Below are 22,735 nucleotides of genomic sequence, written 5' to 3'. Positions count from 1 at the left end.
TTATTTCTCATTAATGTATAGTCATGTATTATGACTACTGAAGGCACAGACTCTGCTCCACAGGATCATTTAGGAACCTATGTTGGTAGAATGTTTTCTATCTTCAACATATGGCCTCAAGGATGTATGTGAAAGAGAGAGAGAAGAATATGCATGAAGAAGTCCTTGGGACTAGATTTGGAAGTTGTGTACATCACTTCTACTCACATACCATTGGCTAGAACTCATTCACATGGCCACTCTTATCTGCAAAAAGAGAGGAAATTTTATTTTAGCTGTGTGAATAAAAAGAAGAAATGTTTGATGATCACTTAGCAGTCTCTGCCCCAACTAAGGTGGTTGAGTATTTCTTTATAGGTTTATTGAAGATAGATATAGATATGGATATACATAGATATAGAAAGAATTTCCTTTTCCATAAAATGTGTATTTGTAATATTTGCCTATTTTTGTACTGAGTTGTTTGCACTTTTAAAAATGATTTTTAGAAGTTCTTTATATAATACTTCATTTGTTATGTTAATTGAGAATATCTTCCCCAGTTTGTCACTTGCCATTTCACCTCCTCTAAGGTATCTTCTGATGAGTACAAGTTCCTAGTTTTAATAAAGTCAAGTATATCTATCTTTTTTTTATATCATCTCTTTTTGTATAATGGTTAAGAGCCCCTTTCTCTATGCCAAAATCTGAAAGATATTCACCAACATTTTCTTCCAAAGGGTTTAAAGCTTAAGTGTTGACCTATGAATTTGATCCATCCTGAATTGATTTTAGTGTATAGTGTGATATAAGATTCAATTTTACTTTTTGCCATATGGATACCTTTTTTCCAGCTCCATGTAATGCTCTTCCTTTCCTCATTTTTGTCATACCAATGATTCATATAATATGGGTCTCTCTTGGGATGTTATTTCATTACAGTGATTGATTTGTCTATTCTTTAGGTTCATACTGTCTTCATTACTACAGCTTCAGAATCAATTTTGATATCTGTCAGGGGAAATCCCACCCCCTGCTTGTTCATTTCTAGGAAATACTGAAAATTCTGAATATCCTTGGCCATTTACACTTCCCAATAATGTTCAGAATTGGTTTACCAATTTCCATGAAAACCTTTACAAACTTCCATGAAAACAATCTTGATTGTTATAGTATTGAATCTATAGATAAATTTTGGGATAATTTACATATGATGTTAAATCTTTTATCCTTGAATTTGATATGTATCTTAATTTATTTAGATTTTCTTTAGTGTCTATTACAAAGTTCATTTGCTTTTTTTTTCTTTTTACAAAGAAGTTCTCCTAAAATCTTTATTTTGAAACAAGATTTTATTTATCTTATTTTGATTTTTTTTAAATCCAAGTTAGTTAATGTATAGTGTAATAATGGTTTCAGGAGTAGAATTTAGTGATTCATCACACATATAACACCCAGTGCTCATCCCAACAAGTGCCTTCCTTAATACCTATCACCCATTTAGCCCATTCCCCCCACCCAACACCCCTCCAGCAACCCTCAGTTTGTTCTCTGTATTTAAGAGTCTCTTATGGTTTGTGTCATCTCTGTTTTTGTAGTTGTTATTTTGGTTGTGGTTGTGGTTGTTGTTTGGTACATAAAGGTGATTTCATTAAAGCACCAGGACATCTGTTTTGTTTCTTAAATTCCACATACTAGTGACATTATATTATATTTATCTTTCTCTGACTGACTTATTTCACTTAGCATAAGACATTCTAGTTCCATCCATGTTGTTGTAAAAGGCAAAATTTCATTCTTTTTGATTGCGGAGTAATATTCCATAAATACAAATATTATATATATATATATATATATATATATATATATATATAACATCTTCTTTATCCATTCATAGTCGATGGGCATTTGGGCTCTTTCCATAATTTGGCTATTGTAGATAGCACTGCTATAAACATTGGGGTGCATGTGCCCCTTCAAATCAGCATTTTTTTATCCTTTGGATAAACACCTAGTAGTGCAACTGCTAGGCGATAGGGTAGTTCTATTTTTAATTTTTTTTGGAACCTCCATACTGTTTTCTAGAGTGGCTGTGCCAGTTTGCATTCCCACCAACAGAGCAAGACGGGACACCTTTCTCTGCATCCACTCCAACATCCGTTGTTGCTTGAGTTGTTAATTTTAGTCATTCTGACAGATGGGTGGTGTCTCATTGTGGTCTTGATTTGTCTTTTTCTGATGATGAATGATGTTGAGCATCTTTTCATATGTCTGTTAGCCATCTGGATGTCTTCTTTGGAAAAGTATCTATTCATGTCTTATGCCCATTTCTTAACTGGATTATTTGTTTTTCGGGTGTTGAGTTTGATAAGTACTTTATAGATACTATAGATACTTTATAGATACTAACTTTATAGATACTAACTTTACAGATACTTTATAAATACTAACTTTATAGATACTATAGATACTTTATAGATACTAACCCTTTATGTGATACGTCATTTGCAAATAATCTTCTCCCGTTCTGTCAGTTGCCTTTTAATTTTGCTGATTTTCTCCTTCACTGTGCAGAAGCGTTTTATCTTAATGAGGTCCCAATAAGTCATTTTTGCTATTGTTTCCCTTGCCTCTGGAGACATGTCAAGTAAGAGGTTGCTATGGCTGGAGTCAAAGAGGTTGTTGTCTGTTTTCTCCTCTAGGATTTTGATGTTTTCCTGTCTCACGTTGAGGTCTTTCCTCCATTTTTAGTTTATTTTTGGGTATGATGTAAGAAAGCAGTCCAGGTTCATTCTTCTGCATGTCACTATCCAGTTTTCCCAGCACAATTTGCTGAAGAGACTGCTTTTTTTCCCATTAGATATTCTTTCTTGATTTTTGGAAGATTAGTTGGCCATACACTTGTGGGTTCATTTCTGGGTTCTCTATTTTGTTCTATTGATCTATGTGTCTGTTCTTGTGCCAACACCATACTTTCTTGATGATTACAGCTTTGTAATACAGCTTCAAGTCTGAGATTGTGATGCCTCCAGGTTTGGTTTTCTTTTTCAACATTACTTTGGCTTTTTGGGGTCTTTTCTGGTTCCATACGAATTTTAGAATTGTTTGTTCTAGCTCTGTGAAAAATGCTAGTGTTGTTTTGATAGGGATTGCACTGAATGTGTAGATTGTTTTGGGTAGTATCAACATTTTAACAATATTTGTTCTTCTAATCCATGAGCATGGAATGTTTTTCCATTTCATGGAAACCCTGAAAGACTCCACCAAAAAATGGCTAGAACCTCTGAAGTCACAGGATATAAAATCAATGTACACAAATTGGTTGCATTTCTATACACCAAAAATGAAGCAGCAGAAAGAGAAATAAAGGAATCGATCCCATTTATAATTGCACTGAAAACCATAAAATACCTAGTAATAAGCCTGACCAAAGAGGTAAAAGATCTGTATACTAAAAATTATAGAAAGCTTATGCAAGAAATTGAAGAAGATAGATTTGCTTTAATATGCACAATGTTTACTTACCATCAATAAAATTGATACTTAAGGATAATGTGACATGATTTATCTTGTGGCTTTGAGTAAACTAAGCATGCCAACAGTTGCTTCTCCTGAAGTGTAACTCACTTACTCTAGAATAATTCACTCTGACCTTTACCCTTTTATCTACCATCTTGCCTGGAGCTTTGCTTCTCTGTTCCAAAGCCCTGAAGCTACAGACAGATGATGCTCAGCATCCTTCCTCTCACTCCTGTATGATGGTCTCTGATTAATACTGAATCATTTAGCTGTAACTAATCTTGTATTACCATGATACTGCCAAAATGATGTAGAATGTACTAGTTAAAAACATACACCTTAAATTAGATATCTATTGGTAGAATCTTTGTTCTGTTCATTTACTATTTGGGAAGCCTTGGAGAAATTACCTAATCTCTCAAAAACTTAGTGCCAAGCACTGTTTTAAGGTACTAAGGATACAGCAGAAAATAAAACAAGGTACCTGTCCTCACAAAGCATATAATGAGTGCGATGTATTACTCGGCAATCAAAAAGAATGAAATCTTGCCATTTGCAACTACGTAGATGGAACTGGAGTGTATTATGCTAAGTGAAATTAGTCAGTCAAAGAAAGACAAAAATCATATGACTTCACTCATATGAGGACTTTAAGAGACAAAACAGATGAACATAAATGATGGGAAACAAAAATAATATAAAAACAGGGAGGGGGACAAAACAGAAGAGACTCATAAATATGGAGAACAAACTGAGGGTTGCTGGAGGGGTTGTGGGAGGGGGGGATGGGCTAAATGGGTAAGGGCATTAAGGAATCTACTCCTGAAATCATTGTTTCACTATATGCTAACTAATTTGGATGTAAATTTTAAAAAATAAAAAATAAAATTAAAAAAAAAACAACTTAGTGCCAAGCACTATTTTAAGGTACTAAGGATACAGCAGAAAATAAAACAAAGTATCTGTCCTCACAAAGCATATAATCTAGTGGGATGATACCAACAATAAATAAATTAATTAATGTGTATTAGGTGGTAATAAGTATTATGAATAAAATGCAGAATTATAGGGGGACAAGGACTGTTAGAGTGTAGGTGTAGGTTTGTTATTTTTCATTTAGTGTTTAGAGGAAGCTTCCTTGAGGTGACTTTGAAGAAGTAATTTCTGGCAAGTGAGAAACTGCTTCATACAAATATTTTGGGTAATTCCACCTGGTCCTGGGACAAGACTGTTCTCAGTGGATTCAAGAAATACCAAGGAGGCTACTATGTTTGTAACACAATGAATGATAAAGAGAGTATTAGGTGATGAGGTCAGAAGTCTTTGGGAACCAGAATTAGTTAGACAACAGTAGAAGTATAGAAAATGATGGTGATCTAGATATTAAAATATTTTTTAAAAATTAGCTAACATGGCCCAAAGGTTTGCAGATGACTGCAACGAGCAGGGAAAAAATGGCTGGTAGAACAACAGCTTCAAAGCTAGGCAAAACTTAAAGCCAAGGGTGGGGGAAATGCATGGTGGTTATAAGAAGGTAATAATAAATAAGAAAGACACCTAACCCACACCCAGGCTCAGAGGAGTGAAAAAAAATCATGACATCAGAGGAGCTGTGGGCATCCTTAGAGGATGTATGTTTCAAATAAAGCATGAGGATCAGTGAAACATTCAGAAGTTGAGGATATAAAACACTTTGATGTTCCCTGAGTTTCAGAGTGATAGAGAAAGTGTTTCACAAGAATTTCGCTTGTGAGGTCATCACAATGTCAATCAAAGTCATCAATGACCTCCAAATAGCTAAGTCTAGTGGTCAATTCTTAGGTGTCACTTTACTTGATCTCCAAGGACCATGTGACATTCTTCATCAACTCCTTAAAAAACATCCTCCACTGAGCTTTTGAGACACCCTCCTCTCCTGGTTTGTGTCTAGGTGTGTGGCCACTAGTCCCCCGTCTCCTTTGTTGATTCCTATCTATTTGCTTGTCTCTAATCATAAAAACTCAGAGCCTTGTCATTTGCATTATTTTTTTTCTTTTGTATCTATAGGCTTCCTTTGGTCACTCAACTATTCTCATAGATTTAAATACCACCTACACTCACTTGGCTCACATTTCTATATCCAACTTGAACTGCCCTGGACTCCAGGGTTTTATATTTAACTGCCTCCTCAACATATTCTTAGATATTTAACAGTAGACATCTCAAGCTTACTTTGTTCATAACTGGACTCCTGATATTCTCCAGTTAAATATTTCCAGAAAATATATAATCATTAGCGCACTGGTTTTTTACATATCATATGAAAACAAATCCTATTGCCGCTAGGAAAATATGGATTAAATAGATATATGTTAGGGAGAGAGAGAAAAATATACATACAGTGAATCCTTGAACAATTTGGGGTTTGGGACACCAACCCCTCACACAGTCACATAGTCAAAAATCCACATATAACTTTTGACTCCCCAAAACCTTAGCTCCTAATGACCAGAAGCCTTACCAATAACATGAACGCTGATTAACAGATATTTCATATGTTATATGTATTATATACTGTATTCTCGCAACAAACTATGCTAAAGAAAAGAAAATATGATTAAGAAAATCATAAGGAAGAGAAAATACATTTACAGTACATTATGTATATTTATTGAAAAAAATCCATGTATAAGGGAGCTCAGGCAGTTCAAACCCATGTTGCCCAAGGATCGAGTGTATTTAAAAACAGACCAGTCCACTCCTTCACTGCTTTCATTCTGATCCAGGTGCTTATCATCTCTAGGTTACATCATTGTAACAGTCTTTGTGGTAAATTAGACTATTGAAAATATTCACTTTTCACCCATCAAAGCAAAAATTTCCCCCAGACAAAGTTAAACAGGCCTAGAAGACTTTATCCAAGGTTACTGCAATAGGACAGGGGGGCCAGAACTCAGCCTGAATTCAACTCCACTAAAACAAAGAATGGGAGAGTTTTTAAGCCCTGAGATGTGCTACCAGAAAAGTACTGAAGTACCTTAATGGAGAGATTGATCAATGGGGTAAGCACATTGAGCTGCTCCTGAGTCTGTAAAGGGTGAAGAAAAAGAATTTACAATTATAAGTGCTCTAAAGTAAATAATCTAAGAATAGGGATGGCAAGGGTCTGGAGTCAGGAAGAAGCCTGTCTAAAGTTCAGAGAGGCAAGAGAAACACTATGGCTGTATTGGTCAACCCCTTTCTGCCCTAATTTCCTCAAGTGATGCACTTCTCCATACATTGGTTCTGGATTCTTCCATGTAACTGGCTTTGATCAAAGGAATGAGACCGAAACTTCAGTGTGCCAGTTCTCAGCCCAGGCCTTAGGAGGCCTTTAGTATTTCCATCTGTGTTTTCTTGTGTCCTGCCGCTATCAGAGGAAGAAGTGCTCAGGTAAGCCTGCTGGTGCCAAGAAGAAGAGGAGAGACACCCCAGTTGAAACATCAGTGTGGACCCAGCCTAGACCAGCCACCTGCCATCCAACCCTTAGACTCACACACAAGCTGACCTGAGATTAGCAGAACCACCAGCTGAGCCTGGCCTAGATATGCTGAAGCCCTAATGCATAAAAATAAAAGTTTATTGTTGTATGCCCCTGGAGTTTTATGCTTAGCTCTTATATAGCAGAAGCTAACTGATATAATCTCCTAAGTGGTCTCCCTCCTTCTCTCTTACTGGCCTTTAATCAACTGTCTACATAGCAGTCAGAATAATCTCATTAAAACATTGGACAGATTCTGTCACTCTTTTTCAACAACTTGCAATACTTTCCAACTCACTCCTCGAAAAGGCAAAAGTCTTTTAAAAGCTTACAAGGCTCTGTATGATCTAAATCCTGATTACTTCTCTGACTGAATTTGCTCTTACACTCCCTATACTTGCTCCATTCCGGCATCTTTACCTACGCTTGCCCAAGGATCTCTCCATTTGTTGTTCACTATGCCTGGGGTGTTCTGTAATGGGCATCCAAAGGGCTTTGTACTTCATTCTCTCAAGCTTTCCCTGACAACCCTACTTAAAATTTCAAGACTCCCTCAATAGATGGTCCCATACAGTCCTATTTCACTTTTCTTCATAAAACTTTTTCACAATCTAACATACTATTTTTAACAAGTTTATTGAGATATAATTCACATAGCACAAAAGTCACCCATTTAAACTGCACAATTAAATGCTTTTTGGTATATTCACAGATATTTGCAATGATCACCTCAAAAATAAAGCCTGCACATGGACTGGAAAAACAAATATTGTTAAAATGTTGATACCACCCAAAGCAATCTCCATATTCAATGAAATCCCTATCAAAATAACACCAGCGTTCTTCACAGAGCTAGAACAAACAATTCTAAAATTTGTATGGAACCTGAAAAGACCCCAAATAGCCAAAGTAATATTGAAAACAAAAATCTGGAAGCATCACAATCCCGGACTTCAAGCTGTATCACAAAGCTATAATCATCAAGACAGTATGACACTGGCACAAAAATAGACACATAGATCAATGGTACAGAATAGAGAACCCAGAAATTGACCTACAAATGTATGGTCAACTAATCTTCGACAAATCGAGAAAGAATATCTAATGGAAAAAAGACAGTCTCTTCAGCAAATGGTGTTGAGAAAACGGGATAGTGACATGCAGAAGAATGAACCTGGACCACTTTCTTACACCATATACAAAAATCAACTCAAAATGGAGGAAAGACCTAAATGCGAGACAAGAAAACATCAAAATCCTAGAGGAGAAGGGCGCCTGGGTGGCTCAGTCAATTAAGCGTCCAACTCTTGATTTCAGCTCAGGTCATCATGGTTCATTAGTTCAAGCGCCATATCGGGCTCTGTGCTGACAGTGTGGAGCCTGCTTGGGATCCTCTCTCTCTCTCTCTCTCTCTCTCTCTCTCTGCCCCTCCGCCACTTGTTCTCTCTCTCTCTGTCTTTCAAAATAAATTAATTAAACTTAAAAAAATTCTAGAGGAGAAGACAGAACAACCTCTTTGACCTTGGCTGCAGCAACTTCCTACTAGACATATCCCAGAGGCAAGGGAAACAAAAGCAAAACTGAACTATTGGGACCTCATTAAGACAAAAATCTTCTGCACGGTGAAGGAAACAATTAACAAAACTAAAAGGCTGACAGAATGGGAGAAGATTATTTGCAAATGGCATATCTCTTAAAGGGTTAGTATCCAAAAATCTATAAAGTACTTATCAAACCCAACACCCAAAAACCAAACAATCCAGTGAAGAAATGGGTAGAAGACATAAATAGACACTTTTCCAAAGAAGACAACCAGATGGCTAACAGACACATGAAAAGATGCTCAACATCACTCATCATCAGAAAAAGACAAATCAAAACCCCAGTTAGATACCACCTCACACCTGTCAGAATGGCTAAAATTAACAACTCAGGCAACAACAGATGTTAGAGAGGATGCAGAGAAAGGGGAACCCTCTTGCACAGTTGGTGGTAATGCAAACTGGTACAGCCACTCTAGAAAACAGTATGGAGGTTCCACAAAAAAATTAAAAATAGAACTACCCTATCGCCCAGCAATTGCACTACTAGGTATTTATCCAAAGGATACAAAAATGCTGATTCAAAGGGGCACACGCACCCCAATGTTTATAGCAGCACTAACAACAATAGCCAAATTATGGAAAGAGCCCAAATGTCCATTGACTAACGAATGAATAAAGGTGTGGCATATATATAGAATGGAATACTACTCAGCAATCAAGAAGAATGAAATCTTGCCATTTAGAGTAACACGGATGGAACTAGAGTAATATGCTAAGCAAAATAAGTCAGAGAAAGACAAATATCAGATGAGTTTTTCCCTTCTTTACACTGTGTATAAGAATGTATCTAGGTTATGGAAGAAACAGACTATAACAATCCAAGAAAATTACAACATATAAAGTTAATTTTTTCATACATATATATATATATATACACACATATACATATACATATATATATACATATACATATATACATATACATATATATATATATATATATATATATATATATATATATATATATAAAATTTTATATTCTAGGTTGAAATTAGGCATTAACACTGACAGCAAGTTTGGCCTGGTCCCTTACTTTGGTGAATCTGACCATGATTTGCCATACTCTTTTCCCACTATCTCAAGACTAGCCAAGTCCCAGTTAGAGACTGCCCCATTAGCCTCAACTAAAATGAAGATGATAGGGAGCAGAGGAGCAACTGACCCATAGCAGACAAACAATGGGAACAAAAACCAGCATTTGTTGTTGTGGGATACAAGGATCTTGAGACTACTTTTACCACAACATAACCTAGACTATCCTGACTGATATAAGAATAAATAACAAGTAGCTCAGATAAAGATAAACAATTAGCATTTCATGATGTAGCACTGTAGGATATCTAGCATAGTGGTTAAGAGAATAAACCGAAGCCAGACTGCCTAGGTTTGGATCCTAGGCCTTTGCATACTAACAATGTGACTTTGGGTAAGTCACTTATTGTCTCTGTGCCAGAGTTCCTTGAGTAATAATAGTAGTTACCCTCGGGAGTTCTTATATGACTTAAATGACTTGTTTAGTAGTAAAAATTAAAGAGTGAGACTTAAGCAGTATTTCTTAGCTTGGGTTCCTCAGGAGGCCAAGGACTTATCGGCTATTCATTGGGGAATGCAGTCCATGAGGGCAGGCATGAATGACAAAAGATATGAACCATGGAACACTGTAAAACCAATAAAAGGATGCTTTATCAAGCTTCCTGCCCCTAAGTGCAACTAATTGTGTGATCTTTGGTAGTACTCACACCTTAGGATATGTATAAACTCTGTTTCATAACTATCCCTCAGAGGGGAAAAGGGGAAAAATTATCTACTGGTGTCTACTTTCATTGGTCATATTACATCCAATTGGGAGTAACTCCCCACAATTTCTGGGCTGTCCATGCATGGACTTGGATGCCAAGTAGGTCCCTTTTTGGTGAAATAACAGGGAATCCCTAGGGCTAGATGTGAAAAGTGTTCCTGACATGCATAATATGAAGTATTGGTTGTTAATATCATTATTATTGTTCACATTATACATATACATCAAGCATTTCTGCGATCCATTTTGGGAAGTAGAGAGAAGTATTCAGCATAGCAGAAAATTATTGCCTGAAAAGTTGGGGATAGGGAGTTTAGGCACTGGGCTTCTCGAGTATTTAACTTCAGTGCTATACTGCTTTGGAGTATGGAGCTCTAGATGGATAGTTCTCTCTGGTTCTAATTACCTAGTATACAAATAAGTAAGTACTGTGTGACAGAGCAAGATTCTTTAGAATGGAACACCCTCTTCTCTTCTGCTGAGAGTGATATTTCTTCCCTATCAGACACACTAACCGAGACCCCAAGTTCAAGAAAGCATATAGTCACTTCTACACAGGCCTCCTTCTCTTGATATTCTTCTTGAGCTCCTGGCTTCTATGTTATGCTCCAGGAATATTTTCCAAAATATTTTAATTTAACAGAAGCTCCACTTACCAAATATCTTCCAGTTAGAGAAATGTATTCATATAAATAAGCAGGTGCTCCTGAATAAGAGAAAAATAAATAAATATTTGAATAAATAAAAAGGTAAGATTGAATTACTACATCCCTTAAAGTACATAAATGAAATTTATTATTTTATTTTTATAGGCAATACCTACACATGGTTACAAAAAAAAAACAAAAACAGAGAGAATATTAGAAGGCAAACAGTGAAAAGTCTCATTCTTTTCCCATTCTATCTGTCCATAGTTCTACAAGTAATTACTTCTTAATTTCCTACAATGTGGTCCACAAGCAAATATGAATACTATTATATGAATATTATTTCTACTTCTTTCTTACCCAAAAGTGAATACTAAGTTCCATGTGCTTTGCTTTTCTCACTTAACAATACAGCCTGGGGATCATTTCTAATCATTGCAGAAAGAGGTTTTTTATTCTTTTTATGGCTGCATAGTATTTCATTGTATGAGTGAAACAATTTATTTAACCAGTCACCTACTGATATCCATTCGGTTACCAATATTTTGTTATTACAAAAATGCCATAGTGGATAAAATGTGTGCTTATGACATCAGAAAGGGAATCACTGATTGGAACCAAAGAGGGGCTGACTAGGGGAAGAGTGAGTGAGGTTGCTGTGCCTGCAGAGAGGCGCAAGGGCTGCCTTGTGGGAAGCTGGATGACAGCACGCTAAGCTTGGTCCATGAGGGGGAAAGGCAACGAGGAATGCAAAAGTGAAATGGGGAACTGGAGCCACAGAAAGAGAGCTACAAAGAAGAATCAGGAAAGAAAGTGGGCAAGAGAGGATGAACAATTGAAGGGGATAGGAATCAGGGGCCAGGTAACATGAACCTTGAAAGGACTGAGGAATGTGAGAGGGGCCAGAGGCTGCCTCTTCCTCTGCCCTCTCTACACTCCTCCAGAGCCCAGGGACCCACGGGGCCAACTCTCCCTTGTCACAGCAGCTCTGTTGTTGTCCCACATCCTTTGGGCAGCAGGCACCATGATGTGGGTGCTTTCAGGTGAGAGAATACCACCTTATCTAGCTCTTCCTCCCACACCCTGAGGAAGCCCACCAATTAGAAATGTGTCTTTTAAAAAACAACCATTCCTGGGATTGTAATGGTGTCCAGAATTGTGGAATTATGTCAGCCAAGAAAATATGCAGAGAAGTACTAAGGCAACAGACTTTGGAACAGGAAACCAAGGGCAGAGGTAATTCGACCCTCACCCTCACCCCCAACAGCATCAACATCAGCTGAAGCTGATTAGAAATGTAGACTCTCCAGCCTTAGTCCAGACCTCTGAATTATAATGTGCATTTCAACAAGATCCCCAGGTTATTGAGGGCAGTGTCTTAGGTCTTCACATCTATCATTGAAATTAGAAATGTCACATTTATAGAAGTGAAAGAATCGTCTTGTTTTATCTGTTGAGAGAGAGAGAATATGTTTGAGTCATGGAAGGAATAGGGAGCTTACATGGCCAGAGAACCTAAACCACAGGACATATCACATGAAGAGATGAATCAGCAACCTAGAAATGAGTAGTCATTCCATTCTGCAGTTGGGGAATATTTTTCCTAGCTTTTCCTGTTCAGAAATACAAATATCACACATACATGTATTATTTTTACATTTAACTTTTAACTTTTATTGTGAAATGTATCATATTTTGAGAACAGTATGTATATCTATATCTATAACTATATATATATATACACACATATGTATACACGTATAGATATATGTTTAAAAAGAAGTGAATTTTTAATAACAAACAACCATGTTAAAAACCATGACCATAACTTAAAAGGCTTTTGTTGCACACAGAATATTTGATGATGGTTATGATGCAGATCAAAGAGGAGTATGTTTTTTCCGAGCATTATAAAATCCATAATAATTAAGACTAATTCCTGAATAGTTGACACCAGTGCTTTGCTCCATCCCGAAGGGCTTCTATGACTTTGTCATTTCGGAGGGTGAAGATGAAGGGATTGAGGAAAGGAGTAACTACTGAAACCATCAAGGACACCACCCTATTGTAATCAGCTGCTTGAGTTTGCTTGGGTTTCACATAGAGGAACAAGCAACTGCCGTACCCAATCACGACACATGTGAAGTGAGAGGCACATGTAGAGAAGGCTTTCTTCCGGCCAGAGGCTGAGGGGATCTTGAGGATTGTGGAGATGATATAGCTGTACGAGATGATTGTAGGGATAAGAGAACCAAAAAGAACAAAAACAGCCATTAAGAACAGTATGAACTCTATAAAAAGGGTACTGTTGCAGGACAGTTTGAGCAATTGCCCTCGGTCACAGAAGAAATTGTTCACCACATTTGATTTGCAGAAGGTAAGCTGAAATGTGGCATAAACTGGCCAGATTTGAAAAAGGAACCCAAACACCCATGACATAATGACCACCCAGATGCAGGTGCGGCTGTTCATAATGATGTCGTACCTCAGAGGGTTACAGACAGCCACGTAACGGTCCACAGCCATCGCTCCCAGTAATGTAAACTCTGTGGTCCCCAAAGAAAGGTACAGGAAGAGCTGGGTGACACATGCAGCCAGAGATATTGTCTGCATCCCAGGGAGCAGCAGCCCCCAAAGCATCACGGGCACGACAATAGTGGTAACCAAGATCTCCAAGGCAGAGAGATGACCAAGGAAGAAATACATGGGGGACTGCAGACGTCTGTCCACACAGACAATCACAATGATGACCGTGTTTCCCATTAATGTCACTGAGTAGAAGAAGAAGAAGATAGCAAAGAGAATATGATGTAGTTCTCGGGAACCAGGGAAGCCAAGGAGATAAAATTCAGTGGCACTAGAGTGATTCCCCAACATTTAGTTCTGAGCTCTTGTTCCTTGTGGAATCTAAAGACCAAAGAGAGAAAACAAGTTTCTGATCACAGGAAGATTCAAGATAATTCCAACATGAGGAAATATATCCTACTCCTAGACTTCACAACATAATGCTACTATTTTATACAAGGTTGGTGTTAAATGTTTCATGAAGGATATGTGTAACTTATGAAGGTAAACGTAAATGCCCAAGAAGATGAGCAGTAGCCACCAACACCACACCTGAGGCATGAAAACCCACCCACCCAGTATGTACCCGTCTCCCAGTTCACCAGCCATCCTGCCTCCAACCCTGCCCTGCCCTGCCATTCTATTCGCTTCCCCGGTCACAAAGTGCTCATACATGCCACCAACACTTCATCTCCAGTGCCCAAAAGTGTCTTCTCTGCCTCTTGTATCCATGTCCTGCAAACTCCTGCTACATTTCAACAGTTCAAAGAATCCCAGCCTTAGCCAATCACACAAAGACATGATTACTTCTTTTGTTTGTATCCTTTAACATAGGTTCCATTTGCATTATATTCATTTTAAGCTTCTGCCTCAATTATACTAAGAACTCTGCAGTGTTGTTAGCAAGTGGGACCTATCTAGGACATTGTCATAAGAACTGTTTTGAGACAAAATATGGAGTCTTTTCCTGACTTCTGGAAGCTGGCTCCGTGGTGTGGATTATCAACTTCTCCCTCCTTATTCTCAGGATGAAAGGCATCCACCATTTCTCATATCCGTGAATGTATATCCTCCAGGCAGGAAGGGCCTCTCCAGTTCCCTGTTAGTGACCTCTAACTCTGAGATCTTTTATTCCTCTGTTCTGTAGATGACAATGGGGAGGCGGGTGCCAGAAGGAAGTCCTGTCTGTACTGCAGTCTCCACCCTGGGACCAGAAGACAAGAAAACAGTGGTGATATAGAGGCAAAATCCTCCATATTCCCCCGGTCTCAAATGTTTAGTTCCAGACAGAGACAAAACCTCGAAATGGGCAGCCTGTCGCTCTAACCAAACTGCAATGGTCTCAGTCCGATAGAGCAACTTGGAAAACTCAAAGAGTGCATATGCTTATCTACGACCTTCTATTTTCTCTAGAGCCCTAGGGTAAGAAAATGTTAGAAGACATCAATATAAATCATACTGAGTTCTTCAGGAGGTCTGGACTTCTTCCCTCACCACGTGCAGGTCCTTGCTCAAATATCTCCTCTCCACAGCACGTTCCCACACATCCCCTTCAAAACACTACATGCACAATTTTACTCTCTAACCTTGTTAGGCTGTATTTTTATTCTATTGGCTCTCATCAGTAGCTCAAACCATATTATGTGTTTAATTGTTTATTAGTTTATCATCCTCAAAATCCCACATTAGAATTAAGTAACTTGAAGCAAGTTCTTTAGCTTTCTTGTATTATCACCTGTGACAAGAACAGAGTCTGGCAAAGTAGGTGTTCTATGAATATTTTTAAGTGACTTTATCAATTAACAGGCTAAAGAACAAACCAATGAATAAACAAAGAGTACCCAACCTTTCTACCTTTCCCTCCATTCACTTTTCTCTAAAGCATTGCCCAGCCAACCTGCAATCTCTCTTCCCAGAGATCCCCCACAAGAAGGCAAGCAGATAAAAGGAAGAGATGAAGAGATATGAGAGAACAGGAACTGAGGTGATGGCAGAGAGTGTGCTCATCGCCAGCACTGGGCACCGTGAAGCTGCTCTCTGCTACGGAGGGATGATTTGATGGAGGGCCATCTAACCTGCAGCTACCTTAATCCACTCTTCAGGCTCTAGGTGTCCTTATTGTACCTGGCAGCCAAACCTAGGCCCTCCCCCTGCTAATGCTCTGGTAACTCTCTCCTTCACCAAGGGGCATACCTGGAAGACACTCACCTGTGGGGAACGGACTGGACTGGAAAGTTCTATTGCACTTCAGGCATCATGCAGGCTCCCACAGCTAGTAAAGAGCCATGCTTAGGAGACAAGGGCAGCTCCTGCTGTCTCCATTCATGGTGAAGAACACTGTCCACACCCAGGAGCTCAGGAAAAAGTCCAGAAGTAGTGCTGAGAGGAATCTAGCTATCTCCCTCCCCCTCATTCTCTCTGCCTCCTTCCTTTTCTATCTTATCCATCCCCAAGGACAGTTATACACTGGAGAATCATTTGCACAGGTTCAGAGACACAGTAGGGATGTAGTCAAGGAAAAGCTGAAGAAACTTTCACTCTTCCCTCCTGAGGATAATCAAGTTTTAGATCCCGGAAAAGTTCTCTGCATTGGGAAAACTTAAACACTCCTACTCAGGAATTTCTCAACTTTCAGGCTGCCATCCTCCCAGACCCTTAGTTATCACCACTACCAAGCTGTGAACACTCAGCCCCCTCATCTGCTCTCTGCTTCTCCCTGACTCCGTTTAGCCCTACAGAGCCTGCGCTGCCCCCAAGCTGATGACTCCAGGACAGACTCAGAAACGTAGGGGCCACTAAATCTTCTTCTTCTTCATCTCCAAGGTTTCAGGAAGCACAGCTTTCCCGATGATCTCTGCACACTCTAAACCACATACCCTCTGTCCACAGTTATGGGAACCTGGCAAGACAAATAGAGAGGACCTGCCACCTACTCCAATGTCACCTTCTGATAATGCCACAGCCCATTCCAGTCCCTCCAACATGCACCCAACTCTGGGTGTTCAGCCATACATTTCCCTTCTACATCTTCAAATGCTCTCAGGTCACCTCCCTGTGCTGCTTGAACTGAGGGGTCAAACTTGAAGAAACACTATTCAGAATTAACAACAACAACAACAACAACAACAACAAAATACTGCATAAAAGAGAGAATGGCTGGGATGCTGAGTTTAAAAGCAAAACCACACTTAAAACATTTACTTTTAACGTTGAAAAAAACTGCCATCTTTCATGAAATTAGCACAGGTATTATTTAAAAATCAAATGGAAGGATATAAGGTAAAGCATAAATATCTCTCTCCCTATCTGTTGATTCTCCTGATCCATCTCCTAGAGCTAAATATTATAAATTATTATTATTATTATAATTTTCCAGCATATTCATACAGAAGTTTTCTGTGTGTTTACAAGAGTATATATATATATATATATATATATATATATATATATATATATTGTTTTTAATAAATTATATTTAAATAAATATACTTTCCTGCTTCCTTTTTCTTGATATGTGTGTGTGTGTGTGTGTGTGTGCGTGCATATGCATGTTTGGGTGTATATTAAACTCCCCATATTGTTGATGATATGTGGGGCTCTTGGATGGCTCATTCGGTTGACCGACCAACTCTTGATTCGGCTCAGGTCATGTACCCCGTGTCGTGGGATTTAGCCCTGCATTGGGCTCAGAGCTGACCATGGAGCCTCCTTAAAGTTCTCTTTCTCTCTCCCTCTGCCCCATTCTCCTGCTTACATGCTCTCTCACTCCATCTCTCTCTCAAATAAAATAATATGTCAATCACATTTTAAGTTACTGCTTATCTAATACTCACTTATGAAATACTGATCATTGTTTAATGAATGTGCTGATGAACATTGCATTTTCTGCAATTTTTCATGTCTGTATTCCTGCTGCACTAAATATTCTCATGTCTGAGAAACTTAATAGAAGACCATGGGGGAGGGGAAGGGGAAAAAAAAGTTACAGAGAGAATGGGAGGCAAACCATAAGAGACTCTTGGATACCAAGAACAAACTGAAGGTTAATGAGGGCTGGGGAAGAGGGGAAAGTGGGTGATGGGCATTGAGGACGGCACTTTTTGGGATGAGCACTGGGTGTTCTATGGAAACCAATTTGTCAATAAATTATATTAAAAAATATTTTCATGTCTAAAAAGTTGTACAAATACAACTTTTTAATTGCATTAAATTATGAGCTGTTATCAAATCACTCTCAAAAAGTTGCATTAATTTATAATGTCTTCTTTTTAAGTTTTTATTTAAATTCCTGTTAGTTAACATACATTGTAATATTAGTTTCAGGTGTACAATACAGTGATTCAACACTTCCATACCATACCTGTTGGTCATCACAAGTACCCTCCTAAATCCCCATCAACTATGTCACCCACCCACCCCCACCTCCCCTCTGGTAACCACCAGAATGTTCTCTGTAGTTAAGAGTTGGTTTCTTGGTTTGTCTTTCTGTCTCCTTTATTTTCCTTATTGCTCATTTGTTTCTTTTTTTTAAAGTGTACTCACTTATTTTGAGCCAGGAAGGGGCAGAAAGAGAGAGGCAAAGAGAGAATCCCAAGCAGGCTCCATGATGTCAGCACAGAGCCCAATGCAGGGCTTGATCCCATGAATTGTGAGATCATGACCTGAGCTGAAATCAAGAGTTGGAGACTTAACTGACTGAGCCACCCAAGCACCATTTCTTTATTTTGTTTCTTAAATGAGATTGTATCAGCCCTCTCCTGAGAGCCTGTGGTCAGGGCATTTCTATTTCAGTGTAGTATTTCCCATGCAGATCCTAGAATGATACTAACATAACAGGAGTCACTGATCATACTCTGAAGTAAAGACCCAAGCTTGAGGGCCTCATCCCCATGGCAAGTGTGCTGATAGCTGCCCACAACACTTTGGTCCCAGTATCTGCCTGTTAGCCTCTGAGTGGCTGCGTTGGGGCTTGTTATGACTCTTGGACAAAAGTGAAGGAAGGTTGCTGTCAAATGAGGAAATCTGAGGAGAATGGACTCTGCCTCAGAACCTTTACTGAAGAACCAGCTTTCTCTTTTTTCTTTTTCTTTTAATCATCATTTTCTTTTCTTTTCTTTTCTTTTCTTTTCTTTTCTTTTCTTTTCTTATTTTTAATATAATTTAGTCAAATTGGTTTCCATACAACACCCAGTGCTCATCCCAACAGGTGCCCTCCTCAATGCCCATCACCCACTTTCCCCTCCCTCCCCACCCCTCATCAACCCTTAGTTTGTTCTCAGTCCTTAAGAGTCTCCTATGGTTTGCCTCCCTCCCTCTCTGTAACTTTTTCCCCCTCCCCCTCCCCCATGGTCTTCTGTTAAGTTTCTCAGGATCCATTTATGAGTGAACACATATGGTATCTGTCTTTCTCTGCCTGACTTATTTCACGTAGCATAATACCCTCCAGTTGCATTCACGTTGCTGCAAATGGCCAGATTTCATTCTTTCTCATTGCCAAGTAGTATTGGCTAAAATGAACAAATCAGGAGACTATAGATGCTGGCGAGGATGTGGAGAAACGGGAACCCTCTTGCACAGCTGGTGGGAATGCAAACTGGTGCAGCCGCTCTGGAAAACAGTGTGGAGGTTTCTCAAAAAATTAAAAATAAAACTGCCCTATGACCCAGTAATAGCACTGCTAGGGATCTACCCAAAGGATACAGGAGTGCTGACGCACAGGGGCACCGGTACCCCAATGTTTATAGCAGCACTTTCAACAATAGTCAAATTATGGAAAGAGCCTAAATGTCCATCAGCTGACGAATGGATAAAGAAGATGTGGTTTATATATACAAAAGAACCAGCTTTCTTAATCTAAGGCATGGTTGATTTCCTCTAGATACCTTTCTAGTATTTTCAACTATACATTGGAAGAGCAGAAATGGAGAAGTAGAAAGTCATATAAAAAAAACTACTTTGGAAAAAGTAGTTTCTTATAAACTTAAATATATATCTCCGTATGATTCAGCAATTCTATCTGTAGGTAGTTCCCTAAAATAAATCAAAATGTATGTCCTCACAAATACCTCTGTTATAATGTTCACAGTGCCTTCATTCATTATAACTAATCGTGACAGAAAATAAATATCCATCAACAGACAATGATATATTGTTATGAGGAACTGCTATTCGGCAACAAAAAGTAAAAACCTGCTGATAGACACCAAATGGATGAATTCAAGTAAATTACAATGAATGAAAAGGTCAGACACCAAAAAAATGCATACTGTATGGTGTCATATACTCTAGAATAGATACAAAATAATCTGTAGTTAAAGAAACCCCAACAATGATTGCCTCAGTGCTGAAGAGAAATTGGGAAAGATCAGATGAGTAGTCTGAGGTTTGACAGCCATTATTTTTAAATTATTGGATTATATTGATTAGCTTTTTATTCAGCATTTTGGCCTGTTAATGAGAGATATTGGCCTATAGTTTTCTTTTATGTAAGGTCCTTGTCGTGTTTTGCATGATGGCAATTTTGGTTATCATAAAGTGAGTTGGAAAATATGCTCTCCTGCCCCCTTTATTTTATGGGGGAAAATGTATTATTTCCTCCTAAAATGTGTGGAAAAATCCACCAGTGAGGACACCTAGGCCAGGAGTTCTCTTTGTGAGAAAGTATTTGTAGGTGAAATTTCTTTCGTAGCTATAGGACTCCTCAAAACTTCAACTTCAGTTTGAGTTTTTCAGGTGAATTGCTTAATTCATCTAAGTTGTCAAGTTTATTGACATAAAGCTGTTCATGATACCCATTTTTATACTTTTAAGGATTATTTTACTATTGTGATACCTCTTATTTCCATTTCTGGAATATGGAATATAATATAAACCAGATATCTGGTTTATATTTCATGTTCTCAAGTCATTCTCCCTGTGTGTGTCTCTTCACACAGGGTGTCCTACTTGTAAGGACAACAGTCATTAGGATTAGGGACCCACCCTACTCCACTATGACTTCATCTTCTATAATTATATCTGCAAAGACCCATTCCCAATCAAATTATAGCAGCACTTTCACACTCCAATGTACTGGGAGGGTAGAACTTCAACATAAGAACGTTGACAGACATAATTCCATCGGTAACAGAAGTCTTCTTTTCTTCCAATTTGGGGCAATTATGAATACATAAACATTCAGGTTCAAAATTACGTGTAGACATAAGCTTTCAATTCATTTGTGCATATACTAAGGAAGATAATTGCTGGTTTGTATGGTAAGAGTATAATTTAGCTTTGCAAGAATTTGCCCAATTGTCTTTCAAAGTGACTGTACCATTTTGCATTCCCACCAGCGATGAATGAGAGTTCTGGTAGCTCCACATCCTCTCCAATGTTCGGTATTTTGGAATTTTAGTCATTCTACTGGGTGCGGGGTGGTATTTCATCACTTTTTTAATTTGCAATTTCCTGATGACATAGGATGTTGATCATTTTTTATGTGTTTATTTATCACCTGCATATGTTCTTTAGTGAAGGGTCTGTTCAGATCTTTTGTCCATTTTTTAATTGAGTTGTGTGTTCTTATTGTTGACTTTTAGGAGTTCTTTGTATATTTTGGATACATGAGCAATTTTTCATATGTGCTTTGCAAGTATGTTCTCCCATACTTGTCTTGTCTTTTCATTCTCTTAACAGTCTTTCCCAGAGCAGAAGTTCATGTTTTCAATTTTTGTTTCCTAAATCATGCTTTTGGTGCTGTATCTAAAACATAGTCATCAAACACAAGGTCACCTAGTTTCCTCCTCTGTTAGGTTGTGATGTTTTGTAGCTTTGCATTTGACATTTAGGTGTCTGCCGCAGGTTGAGTTTATATTTGTGAAAGGTGTAAGGTCTGTGTCCAGAATTAGTTTTCATAAAGATGTCCAGTTGTTCCGGCACCTTTGGTTGAAAAGACTATCCCTTCTTCATGGAACTGCCTTTGTTTTTTGTTACACATCAGTTGATGATATCTGTGTGTGTCTATTTCTGGGCTTTCTGTTCTCTTCCTCTGATACATTTCTCTATTATTTCACCAATAACATACTGTCTTGATCATTACAGCTTGATAATAAGTCTTGAAGTTGAGTAGAAACAATACCTTCAACTCCGTTCTTCAGGATTGTGTTGGCTATTCTGGGCCTTTCCCCTTTCCATATAAACATTAGCATCACTTTGTCATTATCTACATAATACCTACTGGGATTTAGCTGAGATTTAATTGAATCTCTAGATCAAGTTGACAAAGATTGATATCTTCACAACACTTCTTTCCTGTGCATGCGTATGGGGTATTTCTGCGCTTACATAGATCCTTTTATTTCTTTCATCAGAGTTTGATAGATTCCGTAGTTTTCCTCATGTAGATCTTGCATGAATTTTGTTAGTTTTGTACCTATTTTTTGGTGCTAATTTCAAAAGCACTGTGTTTTTAATTTCAAAATCTAGTTTTTCATTGCTAGTATATAAGTTCACAAGTACACAGGAAAGTTATTTACTTTTGTATACCAAACTTATATCCTGTGACCTTGCCATAATCATTTTTAAATAACACTATCTATACCACTTCACTGATAGTGCAGGTATCTTATAACAGAATATCCTCAGTTCCTCATACATATTCCTAAACATTGCTGTTATACACTTCACTTATTCATAAGCCATAATCATCCAACACGCTGCTGTGTCATTCTGACAACTGTTGTCTCTGAGATCGGGTAAGTACAAGAAAAATTAAAGTTTTTATTTTATTCCTTCTCTAAGGTTCCTCCTTTCTTTCTATGGGATAAATTTACAAACTATATTATTTTCCTTCTCCTTAAACAACTGTTTTAACATTGCTTGCAAAGCAGGTGTACTCATGACAAATTCCTTCAAATTCTGTCCGAGAAAGCCTTTGTTTCTTCACTTTTAGTTCTTTTGTTTCTTCACTGCCATTGAGTCAAGGGGCCTGGGTGAGGCTGGACTGCCCAAAGATCAGTTGCGGGGAACTGCAGACAAGGTATCCCCAGTGGCTGACATGCTGGTGTTTTTATCTGGCCAAAGTGACAATGAAGTATGATGCTGGAATAAAAACATCAAAAAAAAGCCTACCACTTACGAGTTC

At 38.2% G+C, this 22,735-nt stretch overlaps 2 protein-coding genes across 2 annotated transcripts in view; both read right to left on the bottom strand.

The window, feature by feature from the left end:
* Positions 1-10,149: 10,149 nt before the first annotated feature.
* Positions 10,150-22,735, bottom strand: part of LOC123606985 (serine protease 58-like) — a 79,003-nt gene continuing 66,417 nt past the window's right edge. The window contains exons 6-7 of the transcript XR_006716597.1: positions 11,056-11,105; positions 10,150-10,259 (exon numbers count right to left, since the gene is read on the bottom strand). The gene's annotated coding sequence lies outside the window, so the exon portion shown is untranslated. The remainder of the gene's footprint in view (positions 10,260-11,055; positions 11,106-22,735) is intronic.
* Positions 12,979-13,923, bottom strand: LOC123606984 (olfactory receptor 9A4). Its single transcript, XM_045495932.1, has one exon. The coding sequence runs from the start codon at positions 13,921-13,923 to the stop codon at positions 12,979-12,981; it is 945 nt and encodes a 314-aa protein (XP_045351888.1).

The sequence above is a fragment of the Leopardus geoffroyi genome, chromosome A2 (genome assembly GCF_018350155.1).
Source record: "Leopardus geoffroyi isolate Oge1 chromosome A2, O.geoffroyi_Oge1_pat1.0, whole genome shotgun sequence".
Classification (NCBI taxonomy): domain Eukaryota; kingdom Metazoa; phylum Chordata; class Mammalia; order Carnivora; family Felidae; genus Leopardus; species Leopardus geoffroyi.
Note: the sequence above shows the minus strand (reverse complement) of the source record. Positions and strands in the feature narration are given on the sequence as shown.